Source organism: Thermobia domestica, chromosome 9, assembly GCF_964235325.1.
Source record: "Thermobia domestica chromosome 9, izTheDome1.hap1.1, whole genome shotgun sequence".
Lineage (NCBI taxonomy): Eukaryota > Metazoa > Arthropoda > Insecta > Zygentoma > Lepismatidae > Thermobia > Thermobia domestica.
The window spans coordinates 197,788,539-197,809,896 of NC_137462.1; the positions used below are offsets into that span (position 1 = coordinate 197,788,539).

A 21,358-nucleotide genomic window follows, 5' to 3' on the forward strand; every position below is an offset into this window, starting at 1 on the left:
GTGTTTATGGCATTAAGTCTCACATTTGTTAAAACCTTGAAACTAAGCACTTCGTTGCCTTATCATGGTTTGGCAATACAATGATCACGTGACTTATTGAACAGCAGGATATAAAAACAAGTGACAACACACATACCTAACATTCTTGTTTCTTCTTGGTTGTTGTAGTAGTTACTTTACATGCATACTTGTGGACAAACAGTTAAATAAATAAATAAATAAAAGAAAATATTAAAAAGTTTTCCTTTTGCAGTTGTTCCGACTGGATAGTCACTTCTTGAGCAGGATGTAAAAATCAGCCACGAACGCAATGAGACCTCGAAATACAGTATATAAACTTTCACTTTAACATTCCCAAGGGCTGGAAAAGTGAATGGAGAGATAAACAAAGCACGTACTACTACAACTCAAGAGTAGAAAGAGACCCATAATTCTGGGAGAATATGCAACAATGTTGAATCTTGCGATACCTTGTAGTACATTAAAAAAAAAAAAAAAAAAAAAAAAAAAATCGCTGACCATGAGAAAAATACTTATATTATGGTTATTATTTGGTTTCCTCCTCCCCCTTCTTTTGTGTTTTAAGTTCTTTATTAATAAGTATGTATGGATTAATCAAGGTAACAAAGAGATTTTAAAAGAAACACATAAAACTAAAGAGTGGGCCACGACCTACATATGGAAACATTCCCACGGTTCTCGAAAATTAAGTATTCAAAGATACCAATTTATATCATAAACATATAAATGTATTTCAAATAATAATGCAAGGACCTTCCTTAACTACTAGTCAAATGCTTATTTATAGGTTTAAATTATGACTGTTATTTCTAAATTATATAAACTAAAAGTATCACTATAATACATTTCGGATTAGTTATAGTATATATATATATATATATATATATATATATATATATATATATATATATATATATATATATATATATGTCAGGACAGGAGAGTTTGGAAGATTCTTGACAGAAAGAAGCAGCGAGCTCCGATCTAGAAAGCCAGTATTAACGACGAGGGGAGCCGGTGTGTGCGAGGACTATTACGCAAGAAGCTTAGGTTTTTACTTTTGTTTATTTAAGTATTTTCTTTTATCAACTAAACGCATGGATTTAAAAAGAACGAAAAATTTATGGGTATAAAAACGAAACTACCATAATATATCACGTGGTTTAAGGCAATCCAGTTAAGATTCTTGTTACCCAGTAATACTTTTATAATAATAATATGACATTAATGTCAACTGACTAGCTTAAGGAATTAAAATAGCACAAATTTCTTATATTCAAACTTATTAAAAAAAAAAAAACAGAAAAATAAAAGAAAAAAGAAAGAAAAAGAAAAAACAGTCAATTTCTTAAAACACAATTTTTAGTACAATGCAATTACAATTTCATTTAAAAGAATTAGTCAGTCTTCTTTAGCCTCACATTTACCAGGAGAAAGAACTCTTCCAATCAGTGGCGTACGCAAAAGAGGGAGGTTCGGGGTTTTTAAACGCCATCCTTGACCAAGATATTATGCAAAAATATAGACATTAAGGTACGTGTACAAACATCTGAAATCGTACGAACTTGGGAGACTGAACCTCTCTCCTCCTTGACGAGCTCACTCACCCATACGCCACTGTTCCCAATAGGAACAGTTAACACTTTCTGAGACATCACTTTCACAGCACTTTTTAGAAACAAGGTAGCCTCAACCCTTGTGTTGTTGTAGGCAATCTATTATCTATCTTCCTTTCGATATTCGTTGTCTTATAAATTATTAACTCATTTTTATTTTGTTATTTTCTTAATGGTGTGAAGCATGGTTAACACCATTAATGTTTCATTTTCAATTCATTGGAGGAGAATGAATGATTATATCTTTACTTGACTAATTAATATTTCGATATTTTCTACCCCTATTACGGGTTAACACAAACCACGAGTTGAAAAAATGTCGAAATGTAAGGAATATATTATTACAAAAATTTGTAGATTATCCATAGTACAACAAAAGGTCGGGGGTGTAGGAGAGGGGGAGAGAGAGGAGAAGATAGGACTGATACATGACGTGAAGGAAAAGCTTCAAGTAGCCTTGAGTCGGATGCAGCATACGTCATCATTAACCAGCTCCCTTCATGGCCAAGCACGTTCCATTGCATAGCTGCTTGCTTTTCCTCCGAACCTTGTACCAATAGCATCTCAGATCTACAGTGCGAAGTTTAAGTAAGCTGCTCCTGTACCGGAATGTAAAATGAGATCCACCAGGTGTGACTTTCCCTCTTTTAGAATATAGGATGTCAATTCGCAGACTTATTGACGACTCTTAAAACTTTTTTTCTTTTTACCTTCCTCTTTTTCTAAACCTTGTACAGTCGGCTGCAAAAGAATGTATTCCTCCTACATGTTCTTTTCTTAGTAAGTACGGAATTATTTGTTGTGTTTAAATATAGTTTTCTTTGCAGTAAAGAGAGAATAGCTATAACCTCTATTTATGAAAGAAGTCCTGACTGAATGATTAATCAAACTTAGGCCAAACAGCTTAAGCTTATATAGGCCTACTTGAAAATTGAACAGTGCGTCAGAAGGGGATGAAATAAAGGTTGCAATTATTATAATAAAACGCTTATATCTCTTACGATTAGGATGCAACTACTATAATAATATGTCCACATCTCTTAATATTACACACATGGCATTTTGTATTTGGACATTTCAAGTAAGATAGTTAAATGTGTGTATGTGTTTTTTTTAAATATTTGACCTAGAAGGAATGAAATGGGGATAGTTCAAGGAGATGCTGATAAGTCGGAATTCCTTAAGTTTAATTTTCTATATTGAGCCAATACATTTAGTAAAATTGTTTAATTGATTAGTAAGGTATTAATATAAGAAAAAGAAAGATGGAACAATGATTTGTTGCCGAATGTACATTCATGTTGTACGATCAAACAGATTAATGTGGAAATCTGAACCATAGGAACTCCACCGGGCATCAAATCTAGGCAATGGTGAATTCAGAAGATTGTACTCCTGGACAGAATGTGAATAAACGGGCGATGGAAGTACTACTGAAAAAATATGATAGCTCAGACTGAGCCTGATTGGAGAAATGTCCCGGGACCTTTCCCCTCGAGCCACCCTCGAAATCATCATTGAACCCGGACGTTCATACTCCCGTAGCTCCTACCCACTAAATTTATCTGTTATGCCTCCCAAAGTAAACATTACCTGCTCTTAAACTTACTTAACAATTCTGACCTGCAACACCCCTCCGCACTCCTACCCCAAACCAGGGTACGACCTTGACTGAAATAAGTTATTCTTATATAAATTATAACTTTTAATACACCTTTATTTAAAAAAAAAAGTATACCAGCAGCTTCAATTGATTTCGTTTCAACCTACTAAAATTTCACTGTCACATTTCCCATAATATTCTTCACCTTTGTGGGTTATGGATAACTTTAACCCATAACCTTAGCTTCTTGATTTCCTATTGTGTTATCAGCGGTGTGAGCAAAAGGGTTTCGGGATTTATACCACTTGAGCAAGATGTCATGGAAAAATACACATTTACCATATTAAGATTTCAAGCTTGACCTGGAGAAATATAAGATTGAGTTCTTCAATTCCCTCTTGATGGACTTATGCGTACGCCACTGTGCGTCTAATGTGAGATCTTTGAGTGAGGAGAAGGTCTTTTACAAATATGGAAAAAATCAAAGATTTGTTTTTAAATGCACACAGACCTGCTGCCAAACATGTTATTCTTGTTCCATCTTATATGTTGACGCTCGGAGAGTAGTAACAACGAAAATGACCTTCTTTCAAGGTTTCGGCATTGCAAAAGTAACCTTGTTTGATTTCGCAGTCAACCGTCATGGCCCCCCAATTACCACCTTAATCAGCTTTGCAAATGTCCTTGTGCTATAACAATATGCAAAACCGTTGGTAAATCATCAAAGGCAGTGTATTATTCCGAATGCCTATGCGGTTTTCTTTCTTGCTTCATTATTTTTTAAACAGTAATCTAGACCAGTATGAAGTATATTATATTAGTTAAATAAAGCATTAATCACACTGAAGTGAAAGGGGTTACAAATGTCAGCAAGTTGCTGGAATAGTCGCTTATATTTTAAGCACTACATTTTTTATTTGAAGCTAAAAACGTCTTCTCAGCATCACTGTGAGACATATTAGCCCTACAATCCAACGTGTTGGATTCTAATTAGCCTCCACTGGTGGTCGAATATCACGTGTTAGCCACTAAGCCACGAAGGGGCAGGGAGCAGAAGATGCTACCAGGGGGTGTCTCGATCGCTGCTTGGCTATAGCCTTTCTATTTGAATTGTGCCCTCAGAAAATATGTGAAACATACTTCAGTTTCACTCCCGCTGCCCTCTTACGGAGGAAAAGGAAACCTTCCCTTTGTTTTGGAGGTAAAAATGAATTACCTCGGCTGTGTTGTCAATTTGTCATTCATAGCTCCTCCGTGGCTAAGCGGTTAGCGTACGCGCCTTTGGCGTGGGAGACCCGGGTTCGATTCCCGGCGGGAGCTCATGTGGTTCGGATTCCACGTTAATCAGTAGGTCCACGTCTCATATAGCCTCGCTGCTGAACGGGACGCTAAACCCAAAATCAACTCAACTCAACTCAACTCAATTTGTCATTCAATCGGGTGATCTTGGCGAGTAAAAATCGTAGACTACTTAGAATAGCTAACAAGACAGTGTACAGCGAAGCCCATCAATCTGACAAACCCAGTTTACATCCAACTATTGAAAAGATCTCGGCCAAAGCAACTTGTCTTTCCTCTTTTGAGGGAGGTGCAGGAAACCATATATCGACAGCAGCACCAACAGGGACATACTTGAAACAGAAATGCTCTACAAGGAAGTTCCATAGGAGTAATAATAATAACAACAATAAAAACATTTTGTTGAGGGAAAAACAAAATGGAATCCTTAATTTAGCGTCGCACGGTATGCCCTTTAGGCAGACTACTTACTGAAAATGGAAGAAACTGTGTAATGGGGATGTGAGAAAAAATGGGAGAACTTCGAAAAAAAACACGGATATAATAGCTTATATGCCAATTTGACACTCCTGGAGGTCTTTAATTCTCTTATTTTAATTAATTAATTAGTTGTTTAGTTTAATGGATATGTCATCAAAAAAGCTACTTGTCCCCCGTCACGAACTTTAACAGGAAAGATTTGTTAACAAATAAATACATTTGCACAAAAGCAGCCACATGTGTATGTTTCTATTCGGTCCATAAGGAGATTACAGAAGCGTAAACGTTATTTTAGTAGCAATTTGTTGGCCGAACAACGTTATGCGAAAAGAACATAGCTAGCCTACTCGTTCATTCTAAAGTATACAGTATGTGCACTTTGCGTTTTGCTACTTTAAAAAAGAGAAGAGAAGAAACAGGCAGGCTAGCGATCGACGACCACTCCTGTCTTCTTGTCCTTTTTCGCGTAACAAATTACAAGAGAAGCAAACGGTTTCTTTATCGTCGCATAAAACGCTATGAGACAAAACGAAAAGAGAAAGAAAAAATGTATGGGAAAAGAAGAACAACTCATTAATGAAAAATAAAGAAAATTCATTCTATTTTAATACACTTATGCTTGTTGACGTGTGTTATGTTCGTTACATTTTAGAAAACGGCCGCCAAATTAAAAAAGGAAAAATATTTTTTCAGAGACTAAGAAACGTGAAAATATACAGAACATTGACCTTTTTAACAAAAATGAGAACAGCGAAAGGTAAGCAAATAAATATCTTTTTGCTTCAGCAAAATGAGAAATGTAAAAAGATGGCTGGCTGTTATATACACTGTATATGTTACTCCGGTCATTGGCCAACCTAAACATTTGTTTGATTATCTATAGTACTGATGACCAAACAGTGGGCCGCGGGCCAGATTCTGCCCGTAAATATTTTATTAATGTATAGTTTATTTTTCAAACTCTTGTAAAATTTCTGACAAATCTCATTATTCTCATTAGGAACAATGCTCTTTCGATCTATATATTTAAAAAAATGAAATGAAATCTTTGAGTTTTACGTCCCACGTTTATACCGGTTAGGCTAAAGGAGACGATGATGATGAGTAATGAATGAAATGGTGGAATGAAGAAAGTGGGAGGAAACTGGAGAACCCCGAGAAAACCCACGCACACGGTGTTTGTCCACCACAAAGTTCACTTGGCAGGGGCTGGGATCGAACCCGGTACCTCAAACGCTAGAGGTGAACGCTCTACTACTGAGCCACCGCGGCCCCTCTATATATTAAAATTCTACTTTATACGTCTGTGACCAATGAGACCTCGGAATCCACAAATTCTAGAAATGTAGCGTTTTTTCGCTGGTCGATTTCAAATTTTGTGTGATTGATTTTTTAAAAGCTATGCTACAATTGTGTTAGGCAACCTGTAGACGAGCTATGTATGGCAGGTTGACGGACATTTCAGGCGCTTTGGTTTAATCTAAATGAAAAATGCAATGATGGCAACTTCCAAGGTCTAAAGAGCCGCAATGAGGCATATTCGTACATGAACTTTTAAGGGTTTTACAGTAATCATGTTATTTTACAGTAAATAATATCACGTCGCAGATACAACTGCATGGACATTTTACACTAACAGCGTTAAAGAAGGAGGATACAAAGGAATATTTCAACGAAAATCACCTACGGAGAACATACATATTTATGAATTCCACACTACTGTTTATTTTAAATATAAACCTTGTCTCTCGCACTGTTCTGAGGGTAATTTAATAAATATATATTGACAACTAAATTTTCCGGAGGTAAGTTAGTTATTTTACAGCAAGTAGTAATTATTATGGCGTAGACCTTGCTGAAACCCCATTTTACGCTAAAAATATTAACAAGGAAAAAAAAGAAAGAATATTCCAAAGAATAATAACCAGGGCATCTACATTTAAAGTGCAATCCTGAAATTCCCTGGTGAGGGATTTAAAAAAAAATCCAGAACTGCTGGCCGCAGGATTGCGAATAAACCAGAAATCTTATGATTCCAAAGCAAAAATGATAAGCGTGTTGCTTCATCCGCACGATATATATAGACCCCATGTATCGTATAATTAAAATCATAAAGAATACTACATTATATAACACTTCAGAAGCAAGTTTCACAAGAAAATCTTCTTTCAGATAATTACTTCGTTAACTTTATTACACATGCACCACGTCTGCTATTCTTTGTTACGCTACAATAATTTCACTAAAGCAAATTAAATACGTACAATAAGTTTTGTTTTTTAAATATTTATATTTTCTTCCTAATTGAAACACTTTTAGTTAGAACGAAGAAAAAATACCACCACAATGAGTGGCGGAATACCAACAAAGATTTCCGCATTCGCGTCAAATTCCGTTATTTTTCCATAGACATTACTTCCGTGATCAATCTACATACTTAAACAGCCTCCAGAAAACAGAATTGTTACGTTAGTTAATACATTATACATGGGATTGTTAGCAATTTCTTATGTAGGCTATGTATGGAGCGTTCTCGTCTCTAATGTTCAAAATCCGAAGGTCAATTTCCAGCGTAGGTGCACTTGTTCGGATGAAAACGAACAAAGTGTAATAGAAAATTTCGGAAATATTTGTTTCCCACTTTTTTTTTCTTTTTTTTTTTTAGGCTGATGAATTGAGCTCGAATTAGCTGGGAAGGAAAGGATACGAGGTCTTACTCTAAAACTCTATCGTGTTTAGACTAAAACTTCTCGTAAATATACTGACAATGATGATTTTAGATTTCCCTTCGGGAGGGGAAAAGGACTTTCGATAGACAGAGGATGAAGATAGCGCTGCGACACTACTGGTAATTTACGTTAAGCACGATTGCATATATGTCCGAAGGGGGGAAGCGTTCGTAGCTCCAGGTAGAAATTTCCCCAGGGCCACACCCTCGGAAATCATCACTGTGGACTGAAACCAAAATTTTGTTTCATCTATACTTGATATATCCCCACACCAAAACATAAAGAAGAATGTTGGACTGGTCCAAATGTACTTAAATGTCTATTTACATTAATAGCCAATGCTTATATTATTATTATTATTATTATTATTATTATTATTATTATTATTATTATTATTATTATTATTATTATTATTATTAAACAGAACTAAATATTTCGTAGTAAAAGTCATTTACTATGTGAATGATTTCTGGATCATTTATTTGTTTTAGTTCTAGGTATGGCACATTGGTCCCTAAATACTGAAACATATATCTATACGAGGGTGGCAAAATATGACGTGTCACTTTCTGGCCATCTTTTGACATTTTGCTTGGTCACAAAGAGGTCCATTATGCTCCAAAAAAGCTAATGTCTTTTATTTAAAGGTTCCAGGTTCAACTACGAGATTCATGTTATTTTTTCTTCATTTTACCTTCAATTTCCAAATCGCATAGCTCCTTCTTGTCAATTGTGAAATTAAAAAAAAAAAAAAAAAAAAAAACTGGAATTGTATCTACGGCTCACTACGTGATCTGTTAGGTATGTCAGTGCTGGAAAAAAGTTTTGATTTCAATTATATTCCTACACGGATTACTATATAAGTTAAAAAAAAAAGGCATGAATTCATAATAACCAAACATGACGAATAAATTACATCGTAATTGTCTTTAACTCCCAACTCAAAGCGACGGACTAAATCGAAAATAATATTTCCTACTCTTTCTATACCAGCAAACAAATTAAAAACGAAAACGCGTGCCATCTATTACTTGCTCCTTAATTTCATTTTAATGAATTATAAATAAAGCAGTATATTAAAAAAAAAAAAAGATACAAAATGGTAAGCTAAAGTAATGAATGTGAACGAGATGAATTGGTATAGAATAACCTTGAAAGAAAAGGAACTTCCATTTGACGACGTCCAACCAACAGCTGGTGGGGTCGGGCAGCAGGCTAAAAAGAAGGGATAGCGAGCGACACGTGACTACACCTGAAAGGATCGAAGCATACACGTGAGGAGGCCGATTTATTTCTTGGGAGTTATTTAGTCAGGAAGAATATTGAACTCCTAAAGGAAGGTTCTAGAATTAGTTTTCTTTTTCCCTCCCACATAAAGAATACCAATGTTAAACTCTCTCATAACATTTCAATTAGGTATGCATTAACTAGATGAAGAATATGTAAATAAATAAAATAAAGCAATTATTGTTTACAGAACACACCGGGTTCAAGGTAGAAACTCCATCTTCGGTTCTAATAGGTCCTTGGTTTGATCCCGGATAAGAGAGCTTGTGGTTCACAGTATGCAGGGGTGCCCAGAAGGGGGGGCTATGACGCAAACTGCGTCATTGAAATATTTGGGGGGGGTAAAAATCTAAATAAATATATTTGAGAGGGTGTAAAAATTAATCGAAAAGATGTTTTTCATGGAAGAACACCTACGGATAGGCAATTGAGGGGGGGGTGCGTCATGGACATGAGGGGGGTGGGCACCACTGCAGTATGTATGTGTATCTGTGTATTTTCTCGATTTTTTGTTTCTCGGAATTTATTAATACCAGCAATTCTTTCTTCACATCCATTTATAGTTTGATTCCTTTAATAATAATAATAATAATAAAAATAAATAATAATAATAATAATAATAATAATAATAATAATAATAATAATAATAATAATAATAATAATAATAATAATATCGAAGATAGGAAAGATCATTCAAAAAGGAAGCCAATCAGAGTTTCTACATATACAGGGTGTTTCAAAACAACAACAACAACGTTTGGAAGGTAATTTCTGACACCACGATAAGACGAAAAGTATAGACTAACCTGAGTGTACAAATCCTTCTTTTCGGAGTTATAAAAGTGCCGAAAACATGAAAAATTGAACTTTGAAGGTCCATAGCTCCAATACCATGGGGCCTACCGTAGTCGGGTCAAGACTTCACTTAGGAACTAATATGTGCCCTATCCAAATATCCATGCTTCAGAAACTTGCGGTACTTCCGCAACAATTTTTATAGAGGTAGTTGGTGAGTACTTCAAGTTATACGACCGTAGCCAAACTCCATCTGCAAAAATTGCTACGTGAGTACCTTAGGATTCTGTAACATGCATTTTGGATAGTGCACGTATTAGTTCCTAAGTGAAGTCTTGATCCGACTACGGTAGGTCCCATGGTTTGGAGCTATGAACCTTTAAAGTTCAATTTTACATGTTTTCGGCAGCTTATAACTCTGAAAGGAAGCATTTGTGCACCCAGGTGGTCTATACTTTTTGTCTTATCTTGGTGTCAGAAATCACCTTCCAAACGTTGTCAGTGTTGTTTTGAAACACCCTGTATACTTAAAAGTAGCATAATATTATGTCTCTGATAGGAATTAGGGGGAAAATGCCAGCGGTGAGGTTTTAACACAAGACTGCCTTGTTACGAAGCAACTACATTATCCAGTGGCGTACGCAGAATTTCATCAAGGGGGTCAGTAGCGTACATAGAATTTTCTCAACGGAATTTCAAGCTCCCAAGTTAATATCGTTTCAGGATTTTTGTGTGTATATTTTATTATGATAAATGTTTATTTTTTCATAATATCTTGTTCAATGAGGTGGTGGTTAAAATCCGGAAACGCCCTTTTGCGTACGCAACTGCTTTTATCTATATACACAGTCAAACAAGTAATTACAACTGTGTGTGGTCAAAGGAACAGCGTTAAATCTATTCAAGAGTACAGTAACTACAGAAGCTAAATGACTCCACTCAATGAATTATTTGTTTTCTTCTTTATGACATGGTAAATTTATTCTTATTAATACGATAAAGTAATGTATTACGTTCGTGTTAACATAGTGAAACTGTATGAAACGCAACATGCTAACATGCGTAAAATACATCTGATACCTCTTTTGACTTTCTAAAGAAAGTAAAAGTGGAAAACATTTTTTTCGTTCTTTGTAAATATGGAAAAGTAAAGGAGCCTAAGTTGGTTCGTCGAAATATATTGACTCCATGAAGACGCATACAGACACAGGCGACGGGAAATGGGCGTCACAGGAAGAATCCTATCTCTTTCTCTCTCCCTGTACCCCTCAGCCACTCCTCGCGAGCGAGCAAGCAACCAGAAACATAAGTAACTAACTGAAGCGCAGAACGCAAAGCAACGCTTGCAGGATATTTACAAATTACTACTTCCAAGTTGAGATCAACAAGGTTGCCACTGTACAACTAATATTACTTACTTACTCTTTAGAAACTAGAAAATTGTTATTTCATGATTTATTTTTTTAAATGTAATGTTTATTTACAAAACCGCATTACACAATACAATTACATAATAGTAAACGCTTGAGAAAAAGTATGTATGTCTAATGCTCAGCGCATATTCTATGATGTTTTAATGTCGCAACATAGAAATGTTCAAATATTTACCACACATACCGTTGACATCTATAATTCTTTAGTGACTAATTTCAGTTTTATTTTTTACACTTTTGTATAGAAAAAATCTTTACTCCAGTGGCAGCTCTTGAGAGAAATTACTTGGTAAAAATTATACTTTTATTTCTACAAGCTAAGAGAAGAAAACTTGACTAATTTTTACTAATACATACAAGAAAACTTGACTAATTTTTACTAATACAGACAAGAAAAGTTGCCTAATTTTTACTAATACATACAAGAAAAGTTGCCTAATTTTTACTAATACATTCAAGAAAAGTTGCCTAATTTTTACTAATACATACAAGAAAAGTTGCCTAATTTTTACTAATACATACAAGAAAAATTGCCTAATTTTTACTAATACATACAAGAAAACGACTAATTTTTACTAATATAGCAAGAAAACCTGCCTAATTTTTACTAATACTTACAAGAAAAGTTGCCTAATTTTTACTAATACATACAAAAAATTGCCTAATTTTTACTAATACAAGACAAGAAAAGTTGCTTAATTTTTACTAATACATTCAAGAAAACTTGCCTAACTTATACTAAAGTTACAGTTTTTACCGATGTGACTTTCCACAAGAGCTGCCAATCCCTCACTCACTAACGTAAACACTCTGCCGTCTTAGTTACGCCAATTTTACGTCAATATAAACTTAGAGACTCTTTATTTACAGTTTCACGTTTTGCGTCCGTATGCAACACCGGGTTATATGACGGACAGAATATACTCTATTATAGATATGCCAGATTCACTTGATCCCTAGTCTTCCGTTGTACGCGCTGCTATCGGCTGAAGGTATTCCACTCGCTTTCTCTCGCTTAGCAACAGCTGAACCCTTATTGGCTCAACGCGTGAGTGTGTGAGGGAGTGAGTGTTAGTTCGCATTTTTGCCACGGCTCAAGACATTTTGGCAGCACAATAACACAGCTCGCAAGCACGATACGGCTTGACCTAAACACCGGTGCAATTGACGGGTGCACATAAACCCTTCCCCATCATACTATCTCGCCTCCAAGAGAGCTAGATTACAGAAACACACTACTGGTGTGGCCAATACAATTTTAAGAGTTTAGATGTTAAGTTAAATTTTTATTAATATCATTGCTTCAGTTCATAAGCAGCTAAAAAGAAGTTACTTAAAAAAAATACGAATAATGATTCACAATAAAGCTGTCAGCATAATGTTACACAGTGGAAAGAATAACAATGACACACGACGGGCCCCATACTTTGTAAACCGGTCAGGCTTACGTTTAATACTTTATTTAGTTAATCGTCCAATGAAATTGAAAAGAAATTGAAAAAAAAAAAAAAAAACTGGATTCAAATCCATGACTTCTCTATTACAAAGCAATGTTCTCGTTCAATTTGCGGTTCTATAGTTTCGTATAATGTAAGTTAGACTTTGACGTCAATTACTCTTTCACACATATTGTATTGATTTTAATCCTTTGTATCAAAAGTATATATAACACAATAGTTTGATCTATTATTATTATTACAAATATCACCAGATAACATTCCATTTCATGTATAGGCATATACATAAATTTTGCATTTTTGTATCCTCAACAGTAGTACTAAAACAAATATATCTCAATCAGATTTTTTTAAAGGGCAAACTTTTATTACTTTGTAGATTTTGCTTTCATTAGAAAAGAAAATAAAAACTGCAATTACATACTTAAATAAAGCTTTCGCAAACCGAAACTGAAACAGACCTTGTAAATTGTATCCATGAATAACAAGGCTGGGATCGTCCAAAACAGCCTTTTATGACGAAGAAGTAAAAAGTGAAAGTTGCTGCGCTGGTGACGATTTCGTCCTTTCAGTCAGAGAGTTCATCATTTCGCAAACATTTTATTACTACCATAGAGTAAATATAGTCATCTATATACTATATACAGAGAAATATATTTACTCTATGTTACTACCTTTTCTTTTACAATCGTACTTGGCATACAATTGTCCACCTGACGTCCTCTGGAAGTCTCACCAATCCCACACTGTCCCGAAATATTCAGGCTTGTAGCAGAAATGTTAAAAATAATGGAAATATCTGTGGGATTTGCCTTGGGTTTCAATGGGAGGATCCTGCCACAGGGCAATAGTTGGTAGCTCTGGAATTATTACATAGAGCCATGCGCGGATCCAAGGAAAGGGCTATAGGGGCTATAGCCTTCCCTTGACGCTCAGGTATACACTGGATAAAATGGGCTTCAATCCTACTTTCTTTACACTGGATAAAACAGCAAACAATGGTTTAGCCCCTCTCTTGATCATATCCTGGATCCGCGGCTGCATAGAGCCTAGAAATGTCTCAGAGGAATACTGCACATTGTCCCATTTCCGGGACATACGCGGATATTTAATTTCTGAGGATGTCCAAACTGGGACGTCCAATGGACATTTTTATGTCTCTTGGATGTCTCGAAGGACTGTCTCTGAGCTGCGTCTGGTAACTTTCCTGCCGAGATAGCTGTCAACATCCAATGGAAAAACTGGGACGTCCAATGGACATTTTGATGTCTCTTGGATGTCTCGAAGGATTGTCTCTGAGCTGCGTCTGATAACTTTTCTGCCAAGATAGCTCAACATTTTTTTCTTTTTTAGGATAAGAAATTTATTACAGAAAGGAATCTGTTCGTTTCTCACTGTCGATTTTGCTTTTTGTTCGTTAGTCTCCCAGAGGAAGGAGGGAGGAAGGGGAATAAACGTAGTTAGGAAAATCGTGTTTTGCTAAGCAAAAATTTTACTTTTGTTGATATTTGAACAATTTAAATAAGTTAATATTTACATTCAAAAGTAAACGGTCGACTTTCGCGAGCAGATGTTTTGTTTTATGTGTGTGTGTGTGTAGTAAGTTCACTGAAGGGAAGTCGATGTTGGTCTTACGCAAGGTGCAAAGAAACCGCTCTATCTGCGACTCTCTGCCAGGTGTCGCAATGCATTTACAACCACACACACTGCTCCTGCTTTTTCTTTTTAATTTCTATTACCAGAAACGAATTTTATACTGAAATGAAAGCGAGCTGGCATAAATGAACTTATAATGAAGCTTAGATTTTCTCAAGCCCCTTTTCTTCAATTTATTCTGTAATTCTGTATATAGTACAGGCTTTGGCTGACATATTTTCAGAAAGAATGTTTTCATTTTGTTTTTTTTTTTTTTAACATAAAATTTCCACTATAAAGTAACTTCTGTCTATTTTTTCTTTAAAAACAAGACTGTATATGGTTGAATGTTTTAACCATGACAACAAATAGTGAGGATCAGTGGTGTACACAGAATTTTAATACGGGCGGGGGATTCGAGTTCTCTTTATATCTTTTCGGGAGTTCTATTAATATGGTAAATGTGTATATATTCCCATAATATCTTGCTGAAGGAGTGGATTTTACAACCCGCGTCCACTGGTCTGGATAATCAAGTAAAAATGCGATTAGTTTTTATTTTGTTAAAGTTTCATTTTCAGAGTAAAAAATGAGCGGGTTTTAGAAACTTAAGCCTTCCTAAGACTTTGCAGGGTCATTAGATGGGGACTGAAGTGTGTCTAAAAAAAAATTTGTTTTTCTGAAAGAAGAACCTAATTTTCTCCCCCCAAAATTTGATCGAGCTTTATCCAGCAATAACAGAGACTTAATACGATCGTTAAATTGGTAAGTTTGATCTGGACATTTACGAGCAAAATGGCTTCTACTTGTGTCATACAATTCACGCGTGTTCATTATGTCACACTAAAAGATTAAGAGAATCTTCAAACTTGTGTGTGTGTGTCATGCTTAGTAGCGCATGAAAATAATAAGCTAGAAACTCAGAATTGAATCTAGGGCCACGTATTTCGTAGACTATCGCGGCTACCCTCTTCCTTCCTTCTGCGCAGCAATGTCATCTCCATTACGTACGGCACCGGAGAAACGCGAAACACAAAAGTTTTATTGATTGATTTAAAAGACAGTTTCGCACCAGTCGTATTATACACAAATGTGTGTGTGTGTAAATGCATAAATGTAAATACTTGTTTTTCATTACTAATAACAATGTATCAATCCATAAATATAAATACATGCTTTCCATTATGCCAAGATGTAATCAACTAACTACTTGATGTAACTTTTTTATCGTTTATTTTTTTTTGTTGTCCTCACTTGCAGCGCTGGCGGCGCGGCTGAGGTACGGTAGTATGGCTGTAAGCCGAAGCAAATTCCTTGACTGCTTCACGCTTCAGGAGAATCCAAGCGGTGTGCGGGGGGAATGAAGCGAGAGTAGCGGAGATTGAACGAAGGTCGACCTCGGTGGACGCATGATTCGCCCTCCTTTTCCTGCTCGTCCTATTAAATTGCTACCGTAACAACTACATCGATTTTTTTTTCTTTTTCTCCCTCTGTCGCGTCGCATCATTTTTCAAAACTAAAACATGCTAGGTCTGATTGAATTTTGATGTAATTATTGGAATATGGATTTAATTCGATGAGGCAATAACTAAATTCTAAGATTTAAATAAATCCGAAAGTTCATCGCCACAGAAACAAAAGTGCGTCCTCGATCTCAGCTAATCCAATTAAAATTCTTATTATTATCTGCCCTTAAAATAAAGGTCGTGTCCCCCTTTTGGGGGCAGGCCATGAAGGCCCAGGAGCTTTTATGTGCAGGTGAAGACTCCAAATTTTGTTGACTTCGGCTCCAAATTTTCTCATGGAGATGAAGCAGTCATAACTCCGCTCCGGCCCCTTCATTTCCCTAGACTGCCCCAGATATCCTTGTTACAGAACCTGTGTGAACCTCAGAGCCGCATTGAAACGAGGCTTGTACGAGAAAAATTTCTCCGCTTAAGCGGGGGTCGAATCTGGGCTGCCCAGTTGGAAGGTAGACATTTTTTACCAAGCTACATTCTTAAAATCCACGCTTGGACTACTCAAAGTAGTTTTCCAGATATAACTTACATACACCTCGCTCTATCTTCTGTAAATCGTTAATATGAGAAATTCTTTGTTGTATAATCTTTCCTTTCTGTATCTCTTTGTTTTTCATCTATTTTTGCAGCAAATGTTTCCCACTACAACCTTATTTCTAAAAAAATCTTAAGCCTATATTCTGCTCTGTGATTTGGCGCTCAACTTTCACATCCATACAGTAGGACGGACAGGAACTAGATTTCGCTTTCTTGAGTTTATTCGATACTAGTCGTGAATAATAAAACTGTTTTGCATTTCCTGTCTTTTAATATACTTCTTAGCATTCTCGCTAACTTTTATTATCTTTTCTGTTATTATAACGCCTTATGTTATATACAGATTAGTTCTTAAGTATTTCCGTAGTAGATTTTGCTTATCAGGAGAAAATGAATAAAATGCCTTGGTCAGCTGATTCCGGCTACACATAGGATATAATCAACGTGCATCAAATCGATACTCGATTTGAAACACCAATATGCACCACATGATTTATAATGCTGTGTCCCCTCATGCTTGGTTACGGAGATTAATGCTTATTTTTTTGGAGTTTAACTTTTCTGTGTCGAATTGTAAGACGTAGATCTACATTTCAACGTGCCATCTGAAATACAAGTACCCCATCGGAGGATGTAAGTCAACTCCCTCGTAGCAAAGCTCTTAATTACTATGCTAAGTCGCAACTGTGTTCAAAATATACATAGACTAACGATAAAAGTCTGTTTTGTACGTACGGTAATTTCTCATTCTGTTTTTAGGGACATACAGATAACTCTGAAGGTCCAATCTGTTTGTAGTCTGACGAACGAGATTCAGTGGCGGACATAGGGACACGGTGTCTCAGTGGTAGATCGTTCACCTCTGGTGCATGGGGTTCTTGCTTCGATCTCAGCTCCAGCCAAGTGAATTGAGGTAGACAAACACGTGTGCGTGGGTTTTGTCGGGGGTTCTCCCGTTTCATCTCACTTTTTGCACTCCACCATTTCATTCATTCTCATTATCACTAGCCTTTAGCCTAGCCGGCATAATCGTGGAACGTAAAACTTAAATATTTTATTTTAAAAAATTTCAATTGCGGATATATATACTTTCTAAAAATATACAAGAGACTACATGACCAAGACATGGCGGAGTTTGTGGACACGCTGAAGTTACGTGGAATTTCAATTTTATTAAAAATTTTGTGCCATCCCTTGCTGGAAATTGAAGTCAGAACCACGCTCAACAAAGAGAAGTAGACTAACTAAATCATCTGCACTACTTTTAACACAAAGCCATTAAGTAATTTTAACTTAAATTCGTAAATAAATTAATTAACTCGAAATGATGGATCTAACATTTAGTGTGTCATTTAGGAAACAGAGGGAGTCTATTGACTTCTACGTACGACACAACAATTGTTTTCCATCTTTTCGGTCAATGAGCTTTTCCATCCTATCAACGTAAGTTTTCAATTAAATGATCGATCCAATACATTTCTTTCCTTTGTTAACTATATAATAAAATATAACACAGCGTCATACACCGAATTAGTCATGTAGCTGCAAAATGTATTACTGGAGATCACAAATAAATATGACTTTTTGTTTTTGCTTAATCGGTAACACTTCATTATGCGTACGGATGGGAGTTTACGATCTACTACTCAATTGAAAAATTGGTTCCAAAGGTAAAAATTCCATTAAAATTTTGAGATTAGACCAGTTAGCTACTTATTAAGATTTAAAGTAACTTTCTTTGTAAATTTAGTTGATAACAAATTCTAACTAAATACGTATCAAATTCTAAATACTGGTAAATGAAACATGTAAATACTTTTTCGTCCGTGAAGAGCGGGGTACGGAAGGGGAAGAAGAATTTGATTTCATTCCGTAGCATGGCACCACACGGATGATGGGGTCGAGACGTTTCTCAGAATAACGTAGCAACGCATAGATCGTTCCTATGAAGAAGCTAGTCGCGGGAAACGTTTAGTTTCTCGGAAGTTTAGAGGAATATGCTATTAAAAACGAGTTTCTTTTTTTTCTTTTTTTCTTTTTTTTAAAATGAAGAACTCATGTTTCACAGATAGCAAGGTTATCATCAGTAAATACCTAACATCTAATAGTATTATTGGTGACTCTTGACAATTATCAGCTAATAATAACAACAATAAAACTTTTTTTCACTATAAGTATAAACGTGAAGAAGGTGAAACAAGGAAATAATAATTACTTAATTTCTTAAGTAAATGTGTAAACGTTTGTGTTTTTTTTTTTTTTTTTTTTTTTTTTTTTTTTTTTTTTAGCCGATTAGTCTATCGTTACTAATAAACAAAGTGGTACAATTAAAATACTTTTTGGGAAATCGACAGTTAGCTGTTTACTAAAAATTCAAATTGAAGCTACTTTAAATCTCATCGAAGAACAAACAAATATTTTCCGTATTGTAACGGAGCTTTCGAAATTGTTTTAAACGCGAGTTTACGATATCACTAGCCTATTTTGTTCAAATACAATGATACATAAATGATATTCCAATTACACTGCATAATCTTGTTTAAACGTAATGATTCTATCATGATATAAATGCAAGCGTTCGAACTTTTCAAACATTTGCTTTTAAATAGGTTTTTAATATTTCAAATTGAATGAAATACCGGAATTTAAATCTCCTTCTTCAACGTGCTCAAAACAGATAATTTATCATATTTTGATTATCCGCCCCCCCCCCTCCGCTTTCCACGCTTGCCGTACGTACACAACAAGCAAACAAACAAACAAGCATACCGGTACATCGGCAAGTATGTCCTACTTTCCCTTGACTTCAAACTAGGACGATTAAGAGTACCTTCTTGCCGTTGGAGGACGGTTCTACATTTTCTCCAGGATGTATGTATGTATGTATAACTATGCACGTACAGTACGTAATAAATGGCAATCTCGACAAAAATCCGTTACGGAAGCATCTGCCGCCACGAAAGTAATTGAAAATAAATAAATAAAATAAAGCGGTACAACAAGTGGATGGGATAGCTATAGTTGCGTAGGATTCTCGGTCATCGCTAAGAGATAGATCGACCGAAAGCGGCCTGCCCATCCGATAAATCACAAATCAATTTAATTTAAATAGCCTGTCAATTTCGTTCAATAGACGAAAGATTTTTCTTCGTGTTTAGTCACCTTTACTCTTTTGTCCACACACACATACACACAGAGAAAGAGAGAGAGAGAGAGAGAGAGAGAGAATCCTCTTTCGAGCTGCGCGACCTCAGCTCTGTCTCGAGTCTCACGAAAGCAAGTGTCAACAAATTGGTGGATTTTAAACACGGAGTTCCTTTCAAAGGATGCGCACATTCGTATCTCACTTAAAAATACCCTTCTGCCGCATCTTTCTTCAACTACCGCACCTCGCATATGAACCCAAAATAACAACACTTTTCACTTGTAAAAAGCTGTAAACAACGTGCAAAACGGAAAAGAAGAAAAGGCTAGTATTGTACTCACCTGTTGGACTATTTGCCCCCGAACTCGTAACTTTTGTCCCCAGTGGTGATGTTGTTGAAGATTTTGTTTCAATCATGCCAAGTGCCTCGTCGTCCAGTTCTGATATGCTCCACTCGTCGGCACATGGCAATGAATATTGTGCCGATTCGAAATCGACAAATTCTTCGTCAAAGCCACAAGGCATAGCGAAGGTTTCGATTGACATGTCACACCTCCATATCTATGTTTCCACAACACGAAAAAATATTGTATACATCACAAACAATAATAAAAAAAAAGCACTGTTTAAATTTTGTTTTCAACGAACTTGTTTCGTTTCAGTATAATTTGTTGTTGCTGTTAAAAACGAAATTAAAATTTTTGTATGTAGTATATATATGTATTTATTAAAATAAAATAAAACAGTTTCACTTCACTTTTTAGCGTCAGTATTTGTCGATATAGTACTGCATATAAATTTGAATATCTACATATAGTTATGTATCTTAAAAGGGAGGTTTTTAAATTTATTTACACCATTTATGTTATATTTTGACCTTTGGGAATAGGAAGGGGGAAGGAGGTCACTGTCACAATTTTTGCACACGAAAATCAATCAACAAAAACACCTTAGGTTTTTTCACTTTGTCATAAAAACACATAAACATTCATAAAACAGAAGTTTCCGCTTTGTTTGTTATTATTATTATATTTTGTCACATTCACATTACATATCCTGTAAAACGTTCAAGAACGTTTTGTTTTTCTTTTTTTTTTAGTAGCATCAAGTTTGCAGCTGAACCATCTCCTCTCGCATGCGACCCCAAACTGACTGAAGGCCTGAAAACAGCAGGCGCGACAATCCACTCACGTACGCAGCTCAGCCATGGCGGCGCAATTGGAGTTGCGGTGTCTAACAGAGATAAAACAGGTTCAGGCGAGCTTGTCTTCGTTTTGAACCACTCCCGCGCAACATCAAACCAAATCCTCTCGTCCCCCCGCACTTCTGTCCCGTCATGTCCTAGGCAGGCTACTTCTCCACTATCCCTTCTCCCGTCTTTCCTCTTTCCCTCTCCTCATCCTGAAAGAAATAATAATAAAAAAAAAAGTTTTCTGTGAGCGACCGAATCGGCGCAGGAGTTGACTTTACTGGAAGTGTGCTCTGGCGCGCTCCTCTACACACAGAGTTGTTTATTTGTTTTTTGTTACGAGTAGTGGAGGCTTTTTGACGCCCGAGAAGAAGTTTAGAGGATAAGATCGGAGATTAAGACGTTGTTTCCTCGCCCCTAAAATGTTTTCAGCGAAGGCTTAACAGTTAGTTGGTTTACTACAAGCATGCGGGGGGAGAGCGGTAACTGATATAGTACTTGTGGATTTTTTTATATCTTCTCTATCATTTCCCGATCCGTAGACACAGGAATTTCTACAACCGTCATCCATCAATTAGTAAAAAAGCCTATCTGACACATGGGACAGGTAAT

At 35.9% G+C, this 21,358-nt stretch overlaps 1 protein-coding gene across 1 annotated transcript in view; it reads right to left on the bottom strand.

The window, feature by feature from the left end:
* The window catches only part of LOC145660528 (uncharacterized), a 176,236-nt gene extending 155,511 nt beyond the window's left edge, over positions 1-20,725 (bottom strand). The window contains exon 1 of the mRNA XM_081725707.1: positions 19,899-20,725. Coding sequence (XP_081581833.1) covers positions 19,899-20,103 — 205 coding nt within the window. The 5' untranslated portion in view covers positions 20,104-20,725. The remainder of the gene's footprint in view (positions 1-19,898) is intronic.
* Between the last annotated feature and the right edge of the window lie 633 nt (positions 20,726-21,358).